Raw genomic sequence first — 24,200 nt, forward strand, 5'->3', positions numbered from 1 at the left:
AAACTGCATAAGTAAAGAGAAACTGAATGTTAGTAGCCAACACAATGGGAAAAATGTCTCCAGAATATTTTAGTGACCTTCACAGCAGCCACTCTCATCACAGACCTTTAGGCCTAGGAGGAAAAAATTGTTTTGTGCTGTAGGCCTTGGGCTCAACTGCTCTGTGAAGCCTCAGGACATGGTTCCCTGCATCCCATCTGCTCCAGCTCCAGCTGTGGCTAAAAGGCATCAAGATACAGCTTGGGTCACGGCTTCAGAGGGTGCAAGCCCCATATTTTGTTGTCTTGCATGTGGTGTCAGCCCTCCAGGTTAACAGAACACTGAAGTTGAGATTTGGAAACTTCTGCCCAGATTTCAGGGGATGTATGGAAATTTCTGGATGTCCAGACAGAAGTTTGCTGCAGGGGCAGAACCCTCATTTAGAACCTCTACTAGGGAAATACAAAGGGAAATGTGGGGTGGAGTCCCCACACAGTTTCCCCACTGGGGCATTGAGTAGTGTAGCTGTGAAAAGAAGGCTATCATCTTCCAAACAGCACAATGGTAGATTCACATATAGCTTGCACTGTGCACCTAGAAAAGCCACAGGCACTCAATACCAGCCCATGAAAGCAGCAATGGGGGCTGTGCCCCTCTGTGGAGCCACAAGGATAGAGCTGCCATAGGCCATTGAAGCCCACCCCTTGCATCAGCAGGAACTGGATGAGAGACATGGAATTATAGGAGACTGTCTGAAGCTTTAAGATTTAATGACTGCCATATGGGGTTACAGGCTTGCATGTAGCCTGTAGCTCCTTTGTTTTGGCCAATTTCTCCCAGTTGGAATGGGAATATTTACGCAATTCCTGTACCTCATTGTATCTTGGAAGTAACTTGTTTTTTATTTTACAGGCTCATAGGTAGAGGGATTTGCCTTGTCTCAGATGTGACTTTGGACTTAGACTTTTTTGTTAATACTGAAATGTGTTAAGACTTTGGGGTACTGTTGAGAAGGGATAATTGTATTTTGAAATGTGAGAAGGACAAGAGATTTGAGAGGAGCTGAGGTGGGGATAACATGATTTGGCTTTGTGTCACACCCAAATTTCACATTGAATTATAATCCCCACATGTCAAGAGAGGGACATGGTAGGAGGCAATTGGATCACAGGGGTGGATTTTCCCCATGGTGTTATCAAGATAGTGAGTGAATTCTCAGTAGATATAATGGTTAAAACTGTGGCACTTCTCTCTCTCTCTCTCATGTTGTCATATAAGAAATGCTTTGCTTTCTTTTTGCACTCTACCATGATTATAAGTTTCCTCAGACCTCCCCAGCCATGAGGAACTATGAGTCAACTAAACCTCTTTTTCTTATAAATTACTGAATCTCAGGTAGTACTTTACAGCAGTGTGAAACAGACTAATACAACATGTTATTTTAATTACATTAGCTCTAAATATAATTTGAAATAAGGAAATGTGATGCCTTTAGCTGTTTCTACATTTTGCATATTGTTTTGGCTATTTAGAGTGTTTCCAGGATCATAAATTATAGAATTTTTTTGTTTTTATAGAATACATCATTCGGATTTTGATAGGGATTACACTGAATCTGTAAATCACTTCAGGTTGTATAGATACTTCAACATTGTTAAATATTTCGGTCAACATAATATATCTTTCCAAATTAGTGTATTCTTTCCTTTCATTCATCAATGTCTTATAGTTTTTAGTATAGAAGTTTTTTTTTTATCTACTTGGTTAAGTTTATTCCTATATGTTTTTTTTTTTGGTGCTATTATAAATTGGATAGTTTCTTGATAGTTGCTTGTTAGTATACTGAACAATAACCTAATTTTGTATGTTGATTTTGTATCCTGCAAATTTATGAAATTTGTTTTAATTCTAGTAGTATTTTGTAGAGTCTTTACAGTTTTCCATTTATAATATAATGTCAGAGGTTGCAAACAGAGGTTATTTGCAAACAGATGTTATTTTATATATTTTATATATTTATATATTTATTATATATTTTTATATATTTTATATATTCTAATATATATTATATTTTATTTATTTATTTATATATATTTATTTATATTTATATATTTATTTATATATTTATATATTTATTATTTATTATATTTTCATGATAAATAAATATATTTATTATATATTTATATATTTATTTGTATACTTATATATTATATATATTTCTATATTTCTATATTACTATATTATATTTATATATAATATATATTAATATATACATATTTTAATATATATTATATATTTTTATATATTTTAAATATATAAATATATTATTATATATTTATATTTTATATCATGCAAACAGAGGTTATTTTACTTCTTTTCTTATTTAGAAACCTGTTTTATTTTTATTTTTCTTGCTGAATTGTTCTAGCTAGGACTTCCAGTACTATGTGAAATAGAAGCAGCGAGAGTGAGCATCATTATCTGGTCCTGATACTAGATAAAAATTTTTGAGGTTTTTTTATTGAGTATGAATTTAGCTGTGAAGTTTTCATATGCATCATTCCTCATGTTAAGGTGATTTTCTTATATTTCTAGGGTGTTGAAATGTGTCTTTTTTACTCATAGAAACATTGTTGAATTTTTACAAATGCTTTTATTTGCATCTGTTGAGATAACAATTGCTTACTATTCACTATTTTGTTAATGTGGTATATCACATTTGTTAATTTTGAACATTATCTTTCATTCTAGGGATAAACATGTAATGTCTTTTAGGAAAGAAGTGACACTGAGTATGGATGCATAGAAGAAGCCAAGCAATACTACTGTTCTTGCAATATCAATAGGAAGAAGAGGAAGAGTGAGACTTTTTACACAATTTAATTATTGAATAGTTTCCTTGGCAACAGTAAAAACAATAGAAATCTGCTCAAAATGAAGCCAAAGTATTCTGAGTATATGCAAAACAGTACTGACACTGTAAGTGAACTTCTGAATCTAGTAATTTCCATGTACAGTGTATGAAACATCATTAAGCTCAGTAAAGTTTTTTGTGTCATTTGTGAATTAGAATAATAGCCTTAAAACCCCATACGGTTTTTTATTATTTTTATTTTTTCTAGTTTTTAACTAGTTTTTAACACTGTTTTTCCTAGTTTTTAAATATTTGACTTGGATTATTTCCAACTTAAATAGATACTAAGTCCCTGGAAAAGAAGTTTTTCACTTAACAGGGTCAATTGTGAAATGATGTTTTGTCACAGGGGGAAGGAAATTCTCCATTCCCATCACTTCATGCTGGAATAAACTGGACAACTCCTAGTTTTCAGTCATTCCAACTTCAGGCCTTTGACATAACTAATCCTTTTTCTCCTCCTTTCCTGTTTTGACAAACTTTTGGAAACAAAACAGACAACATTTTGTGATGATGAATATCACAGTTGCCTTCAGGCCAGCAGGAACACAATCACATCCAAAGAATGGTACTGAAGCCAGGTGAGGTTGTGAGCTGCAATCCGAAGGTGCTTGGCTCCTTTGTGGTGCATGACAAACTTAATCCAGAAGACTGCTCAATCCAGGGGCTTCATTGGCTGATCATGATGAATCCTTGATAATTTCATAGCATTCTCTTTATAGCCAAGGATAAACAGAAAAATACAAACATAGAAAGTAAATTTATTTCCTAAGTATATCAAGACTATGGAAGGTTTTTGAAAAATGTTACACAAATAATTCAAAGTAAATATTATAGAATTGACATAGAAATTACATGTTTTAAATTGAATCATCACAGAAAGTTTGGTTTTAAATTATAATTTTATCATAGGCAAAATTTTTTAAAGTGAAAATGGGATCAGGTGGGAAAGTTAATGTCTTTCGACCAGAGGAAATATTATGAGCCACTCTAAGTGCTATAAGTAAGATAGTAGAAATGCAATCTGAGAATGATCATTTTGATATACATATTTTTTGAGAGACGGTTGTGCTCTGTTGCTCAGGATGGAGTATATTCCCTTTGTCAGGGCTCACAGTAGCCCTTATCTTGTAGGCTTAAGCAATCGTGACACCTGAGCCTCCTGAGTAGCTGGGACTACGAGCTCAGACACTCTGCCTGGCTTATTTTTAAATTTGTTTGTGGTAATGGAATTTCACTATGTTGCCCAGACTGGTCTTAAACTCCTGGGCTCAAACAGCACTCCTGATTCACCTCCCAAAGTACAGGGGCTAAAGGCATGAACCACCGTGTCTGGACTATTTTGATATTTTAAGAAATAATTGTGTTCAGTGGTTGAAATGTCCTCTAACTAATCTCTCTGCTTCTACTCTACTCTTCTGTCTTCTGTTGTATTTTCCTTCCAGAAGCCAGAATAATGTTTTTTGAAACTATTGTCAGATTATGACACTCCATTGATTAAGATTTCCATCTGGCTTCTCACGACATTAAGAAGAAAATCTGTAATGGGAACACATGAATGAATGCATGCAGGGGAACAACACACACTGGGACATAGCAGAGGGGAGAGGGTGGTAAGTGGGAGAAGATCAGAAAAAACAACTTGTGTTTACTAGGCTTAATATCTGGGTGACAAAGTAATCTGTACAACAAACCCACGAGCAACAAGTTTGCCTATATAACAAACCTGCATTTGTTCTCCTGAACATAAAGTAAAAGTTAAATAAAAAATAAAATAAAAAACAATGACATGTTTTTTAATAGAAAAGAAAGAAAGGAATAAGATCTCTTTTTGGTCTACAGAACTTGAGATGGTCAGGCACTGGCAACTTCTCCTAACACTTTTCCCTGCATAGTCTCTTCTAGGGACACTGGGCTTCTATTAATTTTGAAGCTCCCAAAGGTGTTCTCACCTTAGCCCCTTTACAACTTTTGTCCCCTCTCTCCCTTTTCAGAGCGTTCTTTCTTGCAATAAAATGAGGCTTGATTCTCTTTTTGAGGCTTCCCCTTAAAAGATCCTTGTTAGAGAGGCTTTTCTTGGCCACACTATATAGTACCTGTAGAATTTTCTCCAGTGTTTTGTGCTTATTTTGCTATTTAATTTCTAGAACTTTAAAATATTTTACATATCTTCTAAAATAAAATCCTATATATGAGATACATAAGATAAATATACACACACTAGAGAGTTATTCAAAATTTTAAGATTATGCTAAACATTATCCTGAAGTAAAGACACCTACTGCTTACGTTCTGGGTTGTTAAAACCTGCCTAGAAGAACTCTCTCCTTTTGGACCATTTTAGTCACTACATTCATTCTCAATTTAAGTATTAACCTGATTTCTAATTTTATGAATTAGCATTGCTTGTTTATATAATTGAATTATATAATTTATACTTATTTGTGTCTTTTTTTGTAGCAGTTGTTGGTTAATTACATTACTGTGTAGTATTCAATTGATTGACAAATACCACAGAGTATCTCTTTATTTTATAAATGACGGACTTGTTTACATTTTTGGATACAGTTGTTTACATTTTTGGACATCATTAGTTATCCTAGTATAAATATATTTTTATATATATATCATTAGATTTACATATTAATTTATCTTGGGTATATAATTGGGAGAAGAGTTGCTGTAATAAACGTGCATGTATAATTATAATATTTTGTTGACTGAATTTTCTAAAAATGTATTTTTAATTTCCAAAATTTAGAGAGTTTTTAGTTATCATTCTTTGGGTGATTTCTAATTTATTTCTAGTATAATACATGCACACACATATGTGTATATATACATATATTCACATTTTTATGCTGCATATAAAGGTATATACATATATATCACATGTTACATTTAATTGTGCTCTTCAAAAGTTTTATTTCCTTAATCATTATTTTGTCATCTTTTTTTCTGTTGAAATTTAATCTGAGTACTGGTGGATTCAGAATCTACCATCTTATTCTGTATTTTCTATTTTCAAACCTGTCTTTTTTATTCAATTATTTCCTATTTTTAATCATTCATTGTCTTACCATTTTTTGTGTAAAGTATTTTAAGGTATTTCTTTATGTGGTACCTTTTATATAACAACACTCTTGATAGTAGTAATAAATTCTGTATTAATGGTAGCTGGTCTAGACATAGCATTTTCCACATTTTTTCCTTTGGAGTGTGGAAAAATTAATTATTTTGCTTTTATTCTTTCAGTATTAAAAACTTGTGCTTTAAAGGTCATCTACAAGAAAGTAAAATAAATAAAAAATCAACCCCTCCAGAGTCAAAGAAAATATTTGAAAATCATAAATTTGATAAGAAATTATATTCATAATATAAAAAGAAGTCTTATGAATCAACAATAAGTAAAAAAATTTACAACATGTACAAAAGACTGAAATAGAAATTTATCTAAAGGATTGTATGAATGGTCAGTAAGTGCATGAAAAGATGGTTAATATCTCTAGTCAGAGGGAAATGTAAATCAAGACCACAATGAGAGACCACTTTACACCCACTGGAATGGCTGTAAGAAAAAGAAAAGTGATAACAAGTTTTGGGAAGAGTGTGAAGAAATTGGAACCCTCCCATACAGCTGGTGTTAATGAAGAATGGTGCAAGTACTTTGAAAAACAATTTAGCAGTTTTTCATCCACATACACATAAAGTTCCACAATCACTCTGCAATTCCACTGCTAGCATCTCCTCAAAAGAAGGGAAAACCTATTTTTACAAAAAACTACGCATAGCAATGTTCCTGAGAGCAAAAATTTGAAATAACTAAAGTGTCCATTACCTGATAAGTGTGTAAATTCAAAGTGTGTATTCATGCCAAAGAATATTATATAGCAAAAAAAGAAACAAAGTACTGATACGTGCAACAACATGAATGAAACCGAAAAAAAATCATGAGAAGTGAAAGAAGTCATTTACAAAACACCATAAATTGTACAACTTCATTTATATGAAATATACAGAGTATAATCTAATTAGAAAGATAACAATTTGATATTTTCCTAGACTAGGAAAAGCTTTTATGGAGAGTGACTTAATGCATTATAAGTTTCATTTTGGAGGGATAAATTGTTCAAAAATTGCATTATAGTGATGGATTCATAATTAAACACATCAAATATATTTAAATTTTACACTTTAAATAGGTATTATGCTTATAAATTGTATGTTGGGAAAAAGCTGAGTGTTGGGAGGAAAGCTGAGGCAGGGCTTGCATATCTGACATAATGTCTTCTGGCATGTGTCTAGACTTGCTGGCTCCCTGTTGCTAGCCTTCTTAGGCTCCTAGATCAATTGCATCCCCATTATCTCAAGAAGCAGAACATGTTCCTTACAAATGCTAAAGTATCACAGCTGTAGATCACGCTTCTGTCTTTTCGACCTCCACATTCTCACCACCTGTTTATTTGTTGGATTACCAATAAATAGCATGGGCTCCCAGAGCTCAGGGCCTTTGCAGCCTCCACAATCACGATGGCCCCCTGGTCCCACCTTTCTCTCTCAAATTGTCTTTTTCTCAATCTTTTGACTCCGCCGGACTTTGTCACCCCTATGACCTGGTGTTGGGTTTGATCACCCCAACATTATATCCCATCAAATTTTTTAAAATAATAAATATTTTAGGAAAATAGGTTATACTTTCAGAAATGTTATTTATTGGATTTGAATATTTTGTTATGTTTCTCCAAGTTCATAATTCCTTTTCATTGTGTATTCTCTAATTTCTAAAAATGTATATTCAATAATTATCTATATATCTTCAATATTATTTTTATGTAGAATAGTTGTTACAGAAATTGGTGACCTATTAAATGTGTGAGTTTCAAATGTAACTTTGAAATTACTATCTGATAGAAAGTAAAAGCAGATTTACAATTAGTTAAATCATTTAAATTCTTTCAAAATTAGTCTCTTACATAAAGGATGAAACTCATTGTCACTACTGACAAGAGAAGCTATCTATAAATACCACCTAGTGAAAAATATTGTTATACTGACAAAGGATCATTAATTACTGTCTTCAGTGCATTCCATAAGTCTGTACTCGACATTGTGGTGAAATCCAGTCTAACAGCTTCTCCTTTGCCCTGCAAGTCAACAACATTTTCAGGCTGTTCCGAAAACAAAGGAAGGTCTACCACAGGGATCCCATGGTAGATTGCCTCATAGATGCCATTGCTTCCACCATGAATTATAAAAGCTTTGGTTTTTGGGTGACCTAAGATTGGATTAATTTTAGCAAAATTAATAATTATAAGTAAAGAATAAAATGAGAAATAAACAATATGATGCACTGAAAGAATCAATATTCTCTAGATAGTATTATTATGCCCATAAAACTGCGTGGAAATTGCTTTTAGATTTCAGAGAACGAAGTACCTACTTCTGCTGGAGAGATAAGTGATGGCTATATGAAAAGGTGGTGCATGTGACTTCAGGCTAGAAAAATGAATTAAGGTTGCCAGGTAGACAAAATGATGAAACACATTTTGAATAAAAACATTAAAATGTGCAAAAAATAAAAGAATAAGATTGGGCATGTAAGAACATGTTATCTTTAATAAATAGTGTAGTCACTCAGTGTGATATGTGGGGTGTGCAAGGCAGCAGGGAGTGGGGTAGATGTGGTGCTGGAACAGAGGAAGGATAGGCCACACTTCATCATAAAAAATGTTGTCACTTTATGTGAAGATTGGGGATTTATTCACATAGAAAATGAAGTCAGTGGTAATGGAAGAGGAACTCTTATTTTTCAGTGTCATTTGAAATAACCCTGTAGTATCAGAAAGGACAGGTATAAAGTTGTAGAAATAGGAGAGAGAGAGACAACCTAGGAAGTTATTGAGAGACCCTATGAATAGTAATTACACCTAAAATAAAAATACTTTGATTCCAATGATAAAGAATATGAGTGTATATAATAAAATGACAACTATTAGAGTTATCCTTTTCCTCACAAGAATGAAAAATAAATATGTAAAAGTAATATTTTATTTTTAGTTTTTCAATAATAAATATTCAATAAGCATGTTTCATGTTGAATTATTATCATTCTAATTGGCTGTTATTCATATATTCCATATTTGTTCTCTAGAGTCTTACCAAGAAGGTCATTCTGGGGTATCCACTTGTACAGTCGAGTATTGGATCCTAAAGTATTTGTTTTTTTGCCATCAAGTCTCCATAGAACCTGTCAGGGTGAGGAAAATATCTTGTGCCATGAGTAGAACTCCAAAGTTATAGCATGTTAGAACTCTATAGAGATTGACAATCAGCTAGTTAAATCCCTTTTGTATGAAAAATGAAGAAATGAGAACAAGATATTAAGTAATGAAAACTACTAAAAGTACGAGGTAAATTGAATACTGCCATTTTATATCCTTACTTAAAAAAATGTTTGGTATATAAGGAAATCATAATATTTCCAATATAGTAGCTTAGACACATTGGAGTATCAATGAAAAATTTAAATATTTAAGAAATTGTTAACCATTCATTATAATTCTCATGTAAAAAAGTGGTAACTAATTAGTGATGACCTATACATTTATTTTATGTATTTATTCTAGCTGTCTTCTTCCAAATTTAATATTAATTTATTTTTGAATGATATGAGAAGACTTTACATCTAGCTAATAGTTTATTAGTTTGACATCTTTGATTTACAAAAAAACAACATCTATAAAATCAGCTACATTTGAGAAATAATGCTATGTAGGTAGTGTGTATAATTTCTTTCAGATTACAACTTATGCTGCTCTACTTCAAAAAAAATTTCAAGTGTCAATTTTTGACATAAATTCAGAGTATTATCAGTATTGCTAGTTATGCAGGTATTTTCAATGTAGGGAAAAAAAGCCCATTTGCAATTTATGAATAACAATATAGCTGCTGAAAGTGTATAAAATTGTGTATTTTGCCAAATTTTACTTACCTGATCATTAACATTTAAATGGTGAACTATAAAGCATGACCAGCACTGAGTAATATAGTCTGCTTTAGCCAAGCCATTCCCATGCCCATTACCAAAATAAAGTAACTGATTTTAGAATTCCCAAGCAATCCTGATAAACTGAAGTATAATTTACAAGTGTTTGCTTTGCATTTGCTATGGGAGTGTTAAAGTAACTTTGTGTTTTCAGCAAAAATTTAGCATAGGTCCTTAAGAGAACACTATGTCAGTTAAAAAAAGTAACTCACAAATACAGAAAAATTGCAAGTATATTCTATGTATTAGAAAATAAGTTGCTACTATATTTTATGGAGTAGGGGCATCTGAACCTCTTTCCATGAGTGGTATTCTTCTCCTTGACTCCTTCTTGTATTCTTTTCTCTTTCCTCAATCTGGAGGATGTGTTAACTGGTGGTTAGAGCAGTGGTTTTGTGGGGCCATATTTTATAATGTACAGAGGCTATCCTAAAAGCAGGATTCCATTTCCACCTGTTCCATTACATTTTCCTGCTTACGGCATTAGCAGGGTCCAGTCCTGCAGGCCAGGCAAGTTTCTATTTTCTCTAAATTTTGTCAGCTCAGTGGTTACCTGGAATAGTGGTTTGTCAGGCTAGGACATCCTTTTTCTGAATAGCACCCTGAACAGCACACTAAATAGCGCTATTGCAACATGTATAGCAAATACCAGAGGCCAGATTACATGATAAGCCTAAATTCCATGATGTATTTCAGACTTTCTTCAATGCCTGTTTATTGTTACTGTGATAGTGCAGTACCTCGATAACATTCGACTCCTTTTTGGGAATATCTACAGTGTGTACAGTGCCCTCAGGAACTCTGTAAGAAAAATGAGAAAATTACAAGGCAGAATTTGGTGATTTCTATGTACAATGTCTATAATATCATGATAATACCAAAACTTCACATGCAACTTTTAAATTTCTTTCTTTCTTATCACAATGTTAATGCCAATATTATTATCAATAAAAACTTTCCTCTTTGCTATTTTAGCATCTTCCATATATATTTTTATTTTTGAGAAGATAATCTGAGATAATTAGAACTATTCTATAAGTTAATGTTGCAGGCAGAAAATTTCAATGACTGGACTCTTTAGAGTTTAATAGACTCATCCAGTGGCTGTTCACCACGAAAGCACTTTATCTGACCTTTAGTGGGATCTGGGCAAGGGCTGATGCAATCACATTGGCCTTTTCTTCTGTCATGTTACTGACCACTGACCCCAGAGAAAACACCACAACATCATTTTCTCCAGAGCTCTGCACAAACTCTTCCATTTCCTGTGAAGATAGAATTTGCTCCATCACTAAAGTGTCAGCACAGCAAGCACTATTGAAGGGATTGTTACAAACATCTAAACAGAGAAAATAAAGTATTATCAGGAACTTTTGGAGTACTGGCTGTGTTTTTAACTGGCCTAATTTCTCAGTTTCTTTAGAAGGAAATGTGTAATATGAGATTGATGGTCTCCATTATGCATTATCTGTGTAAATATGAGTGTGTACCCATGTAGATATGTGTGTATAAGAAGAAATGAAACAGCTATCATACTGTAGTAGAAGAAAATAATGCTGGAAAATATTATACACAGACTCTTCATTTATAATGTTATGATTATTAATATGGGTTATTGGAAATTTAGAATTACTTTGTTTTAATTTGATATCACTGTAGTTCTAGTAAATATCTGTGGTCAAAGGAATCTTTTCCTCTAGAATTCCTTTAGTTAGGAGTCCTTGGAGCCATTACACCTGCCTTTGAGCAATGGTGAAAAGTTACAATTGGAAAGAATTTATGTCAATGTTTCCTTAGCTCTATAATTCTTTATCCCTCACTTGAAATTTCCCAGAGTTTTTGTCTTCCTGCTCCCCCATCCTCCACAAAAAGAATTAAAGTCTGAAGTTTAAGAATCACTGACATTCTGGGGTCTGGTATTGTGGTTTGAAATTTCTGTTAAGAACTCCTAAGAATCCCATTTACAATATAGAATTATGCAGTATACAGTTAAATAATTGAGTAATCTTATTTCTCAGGTCGTTGTTTAGATGTGACTTTCACATTTATTTTTCCTAAAATCACACTGATAAATTGATGTGCTATTTATAACTGTCTGTAAAGGGACCTCTTCATCACTTTGCTGTGTCTCACAGGGAGCACTTGGGAAAGTCTGCCAGGAGAGGTGGAAAGGCCACCAGACCTTTCTCCAGTGGAGACCTACTTACTCTCTAGAGTAGCTCCCTTACACTATACAAAGCCCTGATGAATACGTGTTTGTTTAGAATTGATTGATAATTATTCTGACTGATGCTTTCCTATTTTTAAATTTAGATGCACTCTATAATTCCAGATTGTGATGTGTATTCTCATACAGAAGAAACAGAAAGAAAAGAAAGAAAGAAAGAAGAAAGAAGAAAGAAAGAAAGAAAGAAAAGAAAGAAAGAAAGAAAGAAAGAGGAAAGAGGAAAGGAAAGGAAAGGAAAGGAAAGGAAAGGAAAGGAAAGGAAAGGAAAAAGAATTGGGAAAGGAATGATGGAAGGGAAAGGAAGGAGGGAGGAAGGAAGGAAGGCAGGAAGGAAGGAAGGGAGGAAGGAAGGAAGAGAGGACGGAAGGAAGGAAAGAAGGAAGGAGAGAGAGAGAAAGAAAGGAAAGAAAGGAAGGAAAGAAAGAAAGAAGAAAGAAAGAAAGAAAGTATACCCCAGAGTTTCCTGGATATTATGTCAAAATTGTGTGCTCATCTTTTTACTGTTGTTGTTACTTTTGTCTTGTATTTATTATTATTTTTTTCTTTTTGTAAAGTAATGACAAACCACTTCCAACATAAGAAGTGGATATACTTTTAGATCTTAATCATAGGGGTAAACCTTCTTTTTATAACTGTTGTTTACCAAAACAAAGAATAGAACCTCTGATGGTTGTCCATGCACACCATATATTGCCAAGTATTTTTGAAAAATATAATTTCAATCTTATAACATCATTGTTAACATGAGAGTCATTTTAATACTATTCCAAGTGATAAGGGGGACATCCAGGTATTCCGCGTGGTTCCAGTTACCTGTAGCCATATTTAATGTAACTTGCATTAAATGTTTTATCTTACTGGCTTGCTGCCCAAAGTCATCATTATCCACCACATATTGAAGTTATAAAATGTGTTTATAGATTCATCACTGATCTCATTCTGTGCTATATTTGTAGAAATAATATAAGATGAATGTAAGAAATGTTGTAACAGTATAAAAATTTTAAAAAAATAAATTTCTCACATACTCTCTGTTTAAAAATATTCCCCATATAAAATGTGTATGCATTTTATGGTCATTCTTATGTTTAAATAATTCAATGTAAATATGTGATGTTTATTTAGAACATTTTAATCTTATTGGATATACCTTTTTATCCTACTGAAAAATTGTGATCTTGTTTTATTCATCATTTTGTTCTTCAATTTCCAACTATATTTGTATTATGGCTTTCAGTAAAATAATTGTAATTGCTTGGTTTGTGCATTTTATAAGTTATTAATCATTTCTTAATATAAGATATTTAAATTACTACTGCTGTTTATTTTGTATCTGCCACAAATATTGAATTTGTCCATCATGATTTAGTTTTCCTCTGCATAGTTTCATGTGAGTATATCATGAAGCCAATGGCTATATGTATTTTTAAAACCCTTAATACTTTTTACCAACTGTCTTATTCTTTTAACAGATATAAAAATTATCTGAGAATCCAATACTTAATGGAAAGGCAAGAAATTTAGAGTAACAATTATTTTTTGTAGTAAAGAACTAAAGACAGGCTTCACAACTATTAACCTAAATTCAAATCTTCATTCTGCAAGTTAATAACAAGAGCTAGTAGTAGTAATGATCACTTTTGTATTACTAGTCATTCTTGCCGCTGTCTTCCTTCTCCACCTGCTCTCTTCCACCTTTTACTGGCACTATCAATTTTCTTTAATGTTAATAGTGATTTTTTTGAGAATAGTAAGAGATAATAATAATAATTGGAGACTGCATAGAATTTTCATTCATTTTACCTCTGCTTTTGTCATTTGAGAAAGTTTCCATATAGAGCTTAAGCAATTTTTATTCAACAAAATTATTGGATTTTATCTTGACTAAGATTTCAGTTTTATGTTGCTTCTAATAAGAAGGTAGACAAAAAAGATCTCTTAAGAGATTATATAGGAGTCACTTCCAAGATGATAGAATAGGAACAGCTTCAGTCTACAGCTCCCAGCAAGATTGACGCAGAAGATGAGTGATTCCTGCATTTCCAACTGAGGTACGCGGTTCATCTCACTGGGACTGGTTGGATGGTGGGTGAAGCCCATGGAGGGCAAATTGAAGTAGGGTGGGGTGTCAACTCACCTGGGAAACACAAGTGGTAGGGGGATTTCCCTTTCCTAGCCAAGGGAAGCAGTGAGTGGCTGTACCTTGAAGAATGATACACTACTGCCCAAATACTGTGCTTCGCCCATGGTCTTCACAACCAGCAGACCAGGAGATTCCCTCCCATGCCTGGCTTGGTGGGTCCCACACCCACAGAGCCTTGCTCGCAGCTAGTGCAGCAGTCTACCAACTTGGGATGTTGGAGCTTGGCGAGGGGAAGGGTGTCCACCATTGCTGAGGCTTGAGTAGGTGGTTCCATGTTCACAGTGTAAACAAAGCGGCAGGGAAGCTTAAACTGGGCAAAGCCCACTGCAGCTCAGCAAGGCCTACTGCATCTCTAGATTCCACCTCTGGGGGCAGGGCATATCTGAACAAAAGGCAGCAAACAGCTTCTTCAGACTTAAATGTCCTTGCCTGACAGCACTGAAGAGAGCAGTCGTTCTCCCAGCACAGCGTTCAAACTCTAATAATGGACAGACTGCCTCCTCAAGTGGGTCCCTGACAGCCATGAAGCCTGACTGGAAGACACCTCCCAGTAGGGGCCAATAGACACCTCATACAAGCGGGTGCCCCTCTGGGATGAAGCTTGCAGAGGAAGGATCAGGCAGCAATATTTGCTGTTCTGCAGGCTCCGCTGGTGATACCAGGAAAACAGGGTCTGGAGTGGACCTCCAGCAAACTCCAACAGACCTGTAGCTGAGAGGCCTGTATGTTAGAAGGAAAACTAACAGAAAGGAATATCATCAACATCAACAAAAAGTATATCTACACCAAAAACCCATCCGTAGGTGACCAACATCAAAGACGAAAGGTAGATAAAACCACAAAGATGAGGAGAAACCAGAGCAGAAAGGGTGAAAATTCCAAAAACCAGAAAGTCTCTTCTCCTCCAAAGGAACACAACTCCTCACCAGCAAGGGAACAAAACTTGATGGAGAATGAGTTTGATGAGTTGACAGAAGTAGGCTTCAGAAAGTCCATAATAACAAACTTCTCTGAGCTAAAGGAGGATGTTCTAACCCATTGCAAGGAAGCTAAAAACCTTGAAAAAAGGTTAAATGAATGGGGATCTAGAAAAACCCGTGTAGAGAAGAGCTTAAATGACCTGATGAGCTGAAAACCACAGTACGAGAAGTTCGTGAAGCATACACAGGCTTCGATAGCCAATTTGATCAAGCGGAAGGAAGGATGTCAGTGCTTGAAGATCAAATTAATGAAATAAACTGAGAATACAAGATTAGAGAAAAAAAAAGTGAAAAGAAATGAACAAAGCCTCCGAGAAATATGGGACTATGTGAAAAGACCAAATCTATGTTTGCTTGGTGTACCCAAAACTGATGGGGGGAATGGAACCAAGTTAAAAAACACTCTTCAGGATATTATCCAGGAAAACTTCCCTAACCTAGCAAGGAAGGCTAATATTCAAATTCAGGAAATACAGAGAACATCACAAAGTTACTCCTTGAGAAGAGCAACCCCAATACACATAATTGTCAGATTCTCCAAAGTTGAAATGAAGGAAAAAATGTTAAGGGCAGCCAGAGAGAAAGGTCAGGTTACCCAGAATGTGAAGCCCATCAGACTAACAGTGGATCTCTCAGCAGAAACCTTACAAGCCCAAAGAGAGTGGGGGCCAATATTCAACATTCTTAAAGAAAAGAATTTTCAGCCCAGAATTTCATATCCAGCCAAACTAAGATACACAAGTGAAGGAGAAATAAAATTCTTTACAGACAAGCAAATGCTGACAGATTTTGTCACCACCAGGTCTGCCTTACAAGAGCTCCTGAAGGAAGCACTAAACATGGAGAGGAACAACCAGTACCAGCCACTGGAAAAACATGCAAATTGTAAAGACCATCGACACTATGAAGAAACTGCATCAATTAAAGGGTGAAATAACCAGCTAGCATAATAACGACAGGATCAATTTCACACATAACAATATTAACCTTAAATGTAAATGGACTAAATACCCCAACTAAAAGACAAAGTCTGGCAAATTGGATAAAGGGTCAAAACCCATTGGAGTGTTGTATTCAGGAGACCCATCTCACGTGCAAAGACACACATAAGCTCAAAATAAAGAGATGGAGGAAGATATCTACCAAGCAAATGGAAAGAAAAAAAAAAGCAGGGGTTGCAATCTAGGTCTCTGATAAAGCAGACTTTAAATGAGCAAAGATCAAAAGATACAAATAAGGACATTACATAATGGTAAAGGGGTCAATTCAACGGGAAGATCTAGCTATCCTAAATATACTAAATATATATGCACCCAATACAGGAGCACCCAGATTGATAAAGCAAGTTCTTAGAGACCTACAAAGGGACTTAGACTCCCACACAATAATAATAGGAGACTATAACAACCCAACGTCAATATTAGACAGATTAACAAGACAGAAAATTAACAAAGATATTCAGGACTTGAACTCAGCTCTGGACCAAGCGGACCTAATAGACATCTACAGAACTCTCCAACCCAAATCAACAGCATATACATTCTTCTCAGCACCACATCACACTTACTCTAAAATTGACCACATAATTGGCAGTAAAATACTCCTCAGCAAATGTAAAAGAACAGAAATCACAACAAACTCTCTCTCAGACCACAGTGCAATCAAATTAGAATTCAGTATTAAGAAACTCACTCAAAACCAGACAAGTACATGGAAACTGAACAACCTGCCTCTGAATGACTACTGGGAAAATAACAAACTGAAGGCAGAAATAAAGATGTTCTTTGAAACCAATGAGAACAAAGACACAATGTACCAGAATCTCTGGGACACATTTAAAGCAGTGTGTAGGGGGAAATTTATAGCACTAAATGCCCACAAGAGAAAGCAGGAAAGTTCTAAAATTGACACCCTAACCTCACCATTAAAAGAAGTAGAGAAGCAAGGGCAAACATAGAGACACAAAAAACCCTTTAAAAAATCAATGAATGCCAGAGCTGGTTTTTTGAAAAGATCAACAAAATTGATAGACCGCTAGCAAGACTAATAAAGAAGAAAAGAGAGAAGAATCAAATAGATGCAATAAAAAATGATAAAGGGAATATCACCACCAATCCCACAGAAATACAAACTACCATAAGAGAAAACTATAAACACCTCTATGCAAATAAACTATAAAATCTAGAAGAAATGGATAAATTCATGGACACACACATTCTCCCTAAACTAAACCAGGAAGAAGTTGAAACTCTGATTAGATGAATAACAGCTCTGAAATTGAGGCAATAATTAATAGCCTAGCAACCAAAAAAAGTCAAGGACCAGAAGTATTCACAGCCAAATTCTACCAGAGGTAGAAAGAGGAGTTGATACCATTACATCTAAAACTATTCCAATCAATAGAAAATGGGAATCCTCCCTAACTCATTTTATGAGGCCAGCATCATCCTGATACCAGAGCTGGGCATAGACACAACAAAAAAAAGAGAATTTTAGGCCTATATACCTGACGAACATCGATGCAAAAATCCTGAATAAAATACTGGCAAACCAAATCCAGCAGCACATCAAAAAGCTTATCCACCATGATCAAGTTGGCTTCATCCCTAGGATGCAAGGCTGGTTCAACATAAAAAAAAATCAATAAACGTAATCCATCACATAAACAGAACCAATGACAAAAAGCACATGGTTATCTCAATAGATGCAGAAAAGGCTTTTGACAAAATTCAACAGCCTTTTGTCTAAAAACTCTCAATAAACTAGGTATTGAAGGAACATATCTCAAAATAATAAGAGTTATTTATGACAAACCCAAGCGAATATCATACTGAATGTGCAAAAGCTGGAAGCATTCCCTTTGAAAAACCACAGAAGACAAAGATGTCCTCTCTCATCACTCCTATTGAACATAGTATTGGAAATTCCAGCCAGGGCAATCAGGCGAGAGAAAGAAATAAAGGGTATTCAATAGGGAAAAGAGGAAGCCAAATTGTCTCTGTTTGCAGATGATATGATTGTATAATTAGAAAACCTCATCGTCTCAGCCCAGAATCTCCTTAAGATGATAAGCAAATTTAGCAAAGTTTCAGGATACAAAATCAATGTGCAAAAATCACAAGCATCCCTATACACCAATAACAGACAAACAGAGAGCCAAATCATGAGTGAACTCCCATTCACAATTGCTACAAAGAGAATAAAATACCTAGGAATTCAACTTACAAGGAATGTGAAGGACCTCTTAAAGGAGAACTAAAAACCACTGCTCAATGAAATAAAAGAGGACAGAAACAAATGGAAGATCATTCCATGCTCATGGATAGGAAGAATCAATATCGTGAAAATGGCCATACCACTCAAGGTAATTTATAGATTCAATGCTATGCCCATCAAGCTACCACTGACTGTCTTTACATAATTGAAGAAAACTACTTTAAATTTCATATGGAACCAAAAAGGAGCCCTCATAGCCAAGACAATCCTAAGTAAAAAGAACAAAGCTGGAGGCATCATGGTACCTGACTTCAAACTATACTACAAGGCGACAGTAGCCAAAACAGCATGGTACTTGTACCAAAACAGATATATAGAACGATGAAACAGAACAGAGGCCTCAGAAATAACACCACACATCTACAACTATCTGATCTTTGACAAACCTGACAAAAACAATAATTGGAGAAACACTCCCTATTTAATAAATGGCACTGGGAAAATGTGCTAGCCATATGTAGAAAGCCGAAACTGAATCCCTTCCTCACACCTTACACAAAAATTAACTCAAGATGGATTAAAGACTTAAATGTAAGACCTAAAACCACAAAAACTCTAGAAGAAAACCTAGGCAATACCATTCCTGACATAGGCATGAGCAAAGATTTCACGAGTAAAACACCAAAAGCAATTGCAACAAAAGCCAAAATTGACAAATGGGATCTAATTAAACTAAAGAGCTTCTGCAGAGCAAAAGAAACTATAATCAGAGTGAACAAGCAACCTACAGAATGGGAGAAAATTTTTGTGATCTATCCATCTGACAAAGCGCAACATACAGAATCTACAAAGAACTTAGACAAATTTACAAGAAAAAACACATGACACCATTAAAAAGTGGGCAAAGGATATGAACAGTCACTTCTCAAAAGAAGACATTAATGCAGCCAACAGACACATGAAAAAATTCTCATCATCAATGGTCATCAGAGAAATGCAAATCAAAACCACAATGAGATACCATCTCATGCCAGTTAGAATGGCGATCATTAAAAAGTCAGGAAACAACAGGTGCTGGAGAGAATGTGGAGAAATAGGAATGCTTTTACACTGTTGGTGGGAGTGTAAATTAGTTCAACCATTGTGGAAGACAGTGTGGTGATTCCTCAAGGATCTAGAACTAGAAATACAATTTGACCCAGCATTACTGGGTATATACCCAGAAGATTATAAATCATGCTACTATAAAGACACATGCACATGTATGTTTACTGTGGCACTACTCACAATAGTAAAGACTTGGAACAAACCCAAATGTCCATCAATGATAGACTGGATAGAGAAAATGTGGCACATATACACCATGAAATAGTATGCAGCTATAAAAAAGAACGAGTTCATGTCCTTTGCAGGGACGTGGATGAAGCTGGAAACCATCATTCTCAGCAAAATATCACAAAGAGAGAAAACCAGACACCATGTGTTCTCACTCGTAAGTGGAGTCACTCATAAGTCCATGAAAACACATGGACACAGGGCAGGGAACATCGCACACTGGGGCCTGTTTGGGGGTTGGAGCCTGAAAGATGTATAGCGTTAGGAGAAATACCTAATGTAAATGACGAGTTGATGGGTGCAGCAAACCAACATGGCACATGTTTACCCATGTAACAAATCTGCACATTGTGCACATGTACCCTAGAACTTAAAGTATAATAATAAAAAAAGAGATTATATAATGTAGTAAAGATTGCTTGCTTTCTATTTATGTCTTAACAGAATGATCTTAAAGTAAAATATATCACATTCTTGTGTTCCTTCTAAGAAATATCTTCCTATATTCTGGCAGAACTCTTTTGTAATTCAAATCTAATGGCAGTTTTCAGAAACAATTGGTAGATATTATGTCCTTTCTTATATGTGCACTGTTCATTTTCTCTGTGCTTCTTTTTCAGGCAGTTACAATGTCGAGACCCAGGCTCCCCGGAGAGCTTTACTGATGTATCCTACAGGCTTGGCATAAGGCAGAAAGCACCAGCTCTAATAGGATAAATTGACCCTTCTATGTCCTAAGATGTAGACCTCTGGGATCTTGGTGACAAACGGTTTAAATGCTGGAGTGAAAGCGAGTAAACTTTGGATATGGCTGCAAATATTTTGAGGGCATACATTAAAACTGATGAGAAATGGTGTACAATTTAAGCTAGAATACTGGTGAAGAGTCTCAACCCTTACAATACAACTTTAGCATCTCAGCTTGTTCATTTGGCTGCCCAAACGTAAGTATCTACATTTAAACAAGTCCACACAGCATCTGTCCTCTAGGTGTTTGTTAATGAATATAATCTTTATTTGTTGGAAAACCAGTCCCTATTAAATGAAAAATTATATCTCAAGTGGCTGTCACATGTTAGCTGGTTGATAGTATCAGAAGTAATAACAAAAAATCACAATATTACAATGTTAATAATATTTCTGGATAACTATATGTCAAAGACAAAGTGTTTTGCCTGTATTAACAATTTTTCCACACAAAACAATATGAAGTTAGTGATAATATTGTAAAATCAGGCATAAGTATCCCTATCAAAATTCCAGACCATTTTTCCTTTATCTATTGCTTACACTCATGCAAATTTCCTAATAATCTGCACGTTTACAGTCTGATCTTTCTGCTGTCTAATCCATTGAACATCTTGGGAGGTTTTTTTTAAAAGGAAAGCCTAATTATCTCACTTCATTTCTTAACACTTTTTAGTAGCTCCCCATTGTTCTTCATAGATATTTTTAACTCATAATTATCGGGATCCAACTTACCTCTCTAGCATCATCTGCCTTTTTACTCAGCTTTTTTCCGCAAACCAATTTTGGAGTCCTAGGAACTGCCCTTGCTTCTCTAAATGCTTCCCTTTTTTCTCTTCATCTCACCATCATCTTTTCACCTATTCTGGCACATTGTTGAGGACTCACTTCCATTATCAATGACTTTGGAATCTCTTCTGGATATTCCCTTAGGATTGTGGTGTTCCCTAATAAAACATTTTGGACTTGTCTTTTTATTTGCTTATATCCTATCTTTCAAAGTAGATTGTAAGGAATGAGGGAGCAGAAACTATATGTATTCTCTGAAAATCCATCATTAACCTGTAGTATGTGGTAATCACCTTATAAATCCTCTCTGGAGGAATTACTCATACTTTCTTTTGTGTTACAAAATGAAAGCTTTAGTTTAACCAACTCTGTTTTCGAAGTCTCCCTAGTATCCCTCTTTGTTGTTTAATGTTAATGAAATTCACATACTTGTGATGGTAGAGAAATATGTGAGGTTCTAATGGCAGGGTCACTTTACTGGACCTCCCATGTCTCTCTCACTGTGAGTCAAACAGTCTGAATGAAAAATGTGCAGCCATTTTTTTTTTTTTTTTTTTTGAAAATACGAAGCTACCGAATCAAACCAGAATATTTTTACTTTAGGCAGGGGTTTGACTGGTTTACAGTGGAGTCCTCCAACAAAATCAACATTTGATAAGGTTAGGCAAGGAATTTTCCAAATCCAAATAGGTTTGAAATAGCCACATTTCCACCTTCCCCATTGTCTCAAGTAATCTAGTGGGTCTTCCTAATGGGACAAAAATCCAAAAGACAACAACAACAAAAGGTGACTGACACAAGATAATTGTCATGTGAATATACAGATATTTTCTGGAAATGATTTGGAAAAATGTAACCAATGATATGAAAAATGTAACCAATGATATGTAAAATGTCTGTCCATTGATAAATATATACGTATATTTTTATATATAGGCATGATTTAATTTTCATGTGTTGCATATGATGCTTATATGTATATTTAAGGAAGGCAAAGTGTTCAGAGAATTGTGAGAGGAAATTACATTTTTAACATAATTTATTATATTCACAATCACAAGTAATCATTAAGATTAGCCACAATGGGCTTAAATATGCATTTGTTTCCTCTCTAAAACAGCAAAGGTAACAAATGCACATTTAAACAACTCTTTGAGCTCCAAAATCAATTCATCTTACCATACTATATAAACAGCTTTCTAAGAAATAGTCTAGTTTCTGTAATTTATTAAGCCAGTCCCTTGATCTCTAGTTCTGTAAGTGAACTATGAGATTTTTGTGTATGGTTGAAATCCTTGTGTATGGTTGAAATACCTATTATTGCTTTTGGTACTTGTTAAGATCCTATTAATATTACATTTGAAAACAAATATATTTACAAATAACAGCTGGAACATTTTCAGAAATTGTTGAAATAGAGATTATGCTCCCTTGTAACTTGGCTTGTATTTTCCTTAATGGAGAGATGCCATTTAATAAAATATAGATTAAAATCTTGAATTTTCACTATCAAGATTTCAGTCCTTGAATAATTTCCAAGCTGTTAGTGAAGGAATGTATAAACATTTGAAACCTCAAGTTCTAGGTTTTTATTTCTAGGATAGATCCAGTATATCTCTAAACTGTGAAGAAATCCTTTAAGTTATGTGGAAAAATATTTTAATTTCTAAATAAGAAAACTGAGGTGCACACAGAGAAACAACTTTCTCAATGTTGCTTTGATGGTTATCTTAGAAATATGTATAACTTTTCAATCTACATGTCTGCCTTCATCAGGAGGTTTCTCGATGTATCTATTGACTTTTAAGATATGAAAATAATGTGTAGTCAAATGGAAATCTGCTTGCTTAAATAAATCATAAGTGCTTTACTTTGCAGGTTTATGACTTCTGGAGTGCCTGGAGGAGTGAGGGTTATAGGGTTCAAATTGATCCGATAATGTCAGCCTTTCCATAGTATTTGTGAGATTGATAGATCATCTTATATTTTCATTTCATTACTTCACTTAAAGGAACACTCTTCTCTGACTTTATATAAACTCACCTTAAAATGCATAAAGAAAGTTGGGACTTAATAACCACCAAGTAGACACATGACTTACCTAGAACATCGCTGTAAAACTGGTCCCACTTCTTTAAAACAATCCCTTGAAACCAAAAGTCAAAATAAAGCACATATATCGTATTTTTTACCCTCTCTAGGGATGTCATTTGATCACTTAATTCTGACATAACAACAGGTACGCAGGAAGGTGGGAATAGAAGTCCTCCACTGTACTTCTCAAGTAAGTATCTGGGAGAGACGCGGAGAATATACAAAAAAGGTATTTTAAGAAGCTCAGCTACCAGATCACCTCAGGCACCACAGGCATCTGCAAGAACAACATCAAACTTTGACTCTTGCAGTTTTGTAGTAAGTTTCTTGTTCAAAACTAAATCTTCACAGAGTTTTTTAATACCATTATTAAGTTTCCAAAGTATTTTTTGTGCTTGTGAAAAATAATCCCAGAATGTACCTTTTGGGATATTGTATATCCATCTAGCAAACCATGTCCCAATAAAATTCTCTAAATCATTTTTAGTTAAAAATGTAGGAAAAACTTCAAATTTAATAGCAGATGATTTACTCGTATCAACAAGAATGGAAGCTGAAGATGTCAACACAGTCACCTCATGGCCTCTGCTAACAAGTTCATCCAGGACTGTCTTTATATTTAACCGATGGCTGTATTCTGTGGGCCACACCAGCACCTTTCCACCACTCCCAGAGCTGAAGTAACAACTGAATTGTATCAGCAAAAGAACTGAAGTCCATTTGAGAGCCAT

The 24,200-nt window shown here is 34.6% G+C and overlaps 1 protein-coding gene across 1 annotated transcript; it reads right to left on the reverse strand.

Moving 5' to 3' along the window:
• Positions 1–2,732: 2,732 nt before the first annotated feature.
• On the reverse strand, positions 2,733–24,200 carry LOC100595401 (UDP-glucuronosyltransferase 2B17). The gene is given in 8 exon segments (XM_012499368.2): positions 2,733–3,428; positions 3,431–3,615; positions 7,949–8,168; positions 9,053–9,140; positions 11,072–11,203; positions 21,974–22,060; positions 22,062–22,123; positions 23,477–24,200. Coding segments are annotated over 8 exon segments (1,590 nt in total). The 3' UTR covers positions 2,733–3,336.

The sequence above is a fragment of the Nomascus leucogenys genome, chromosome 9 (genome assembly GCF_006542625.1).
Source record: "Nomascus leucogenys isolate Asia chromosome 9, Asia_NLE_v1, whole genome shotgun sequence".
Taxonomy (NCBI): domain Eukaryota; kingdom Metazoa; phylum Chordata; class Mammalia; order Primates; family Hylobatidae; genus Nomascus; species Nomascus leucogenys.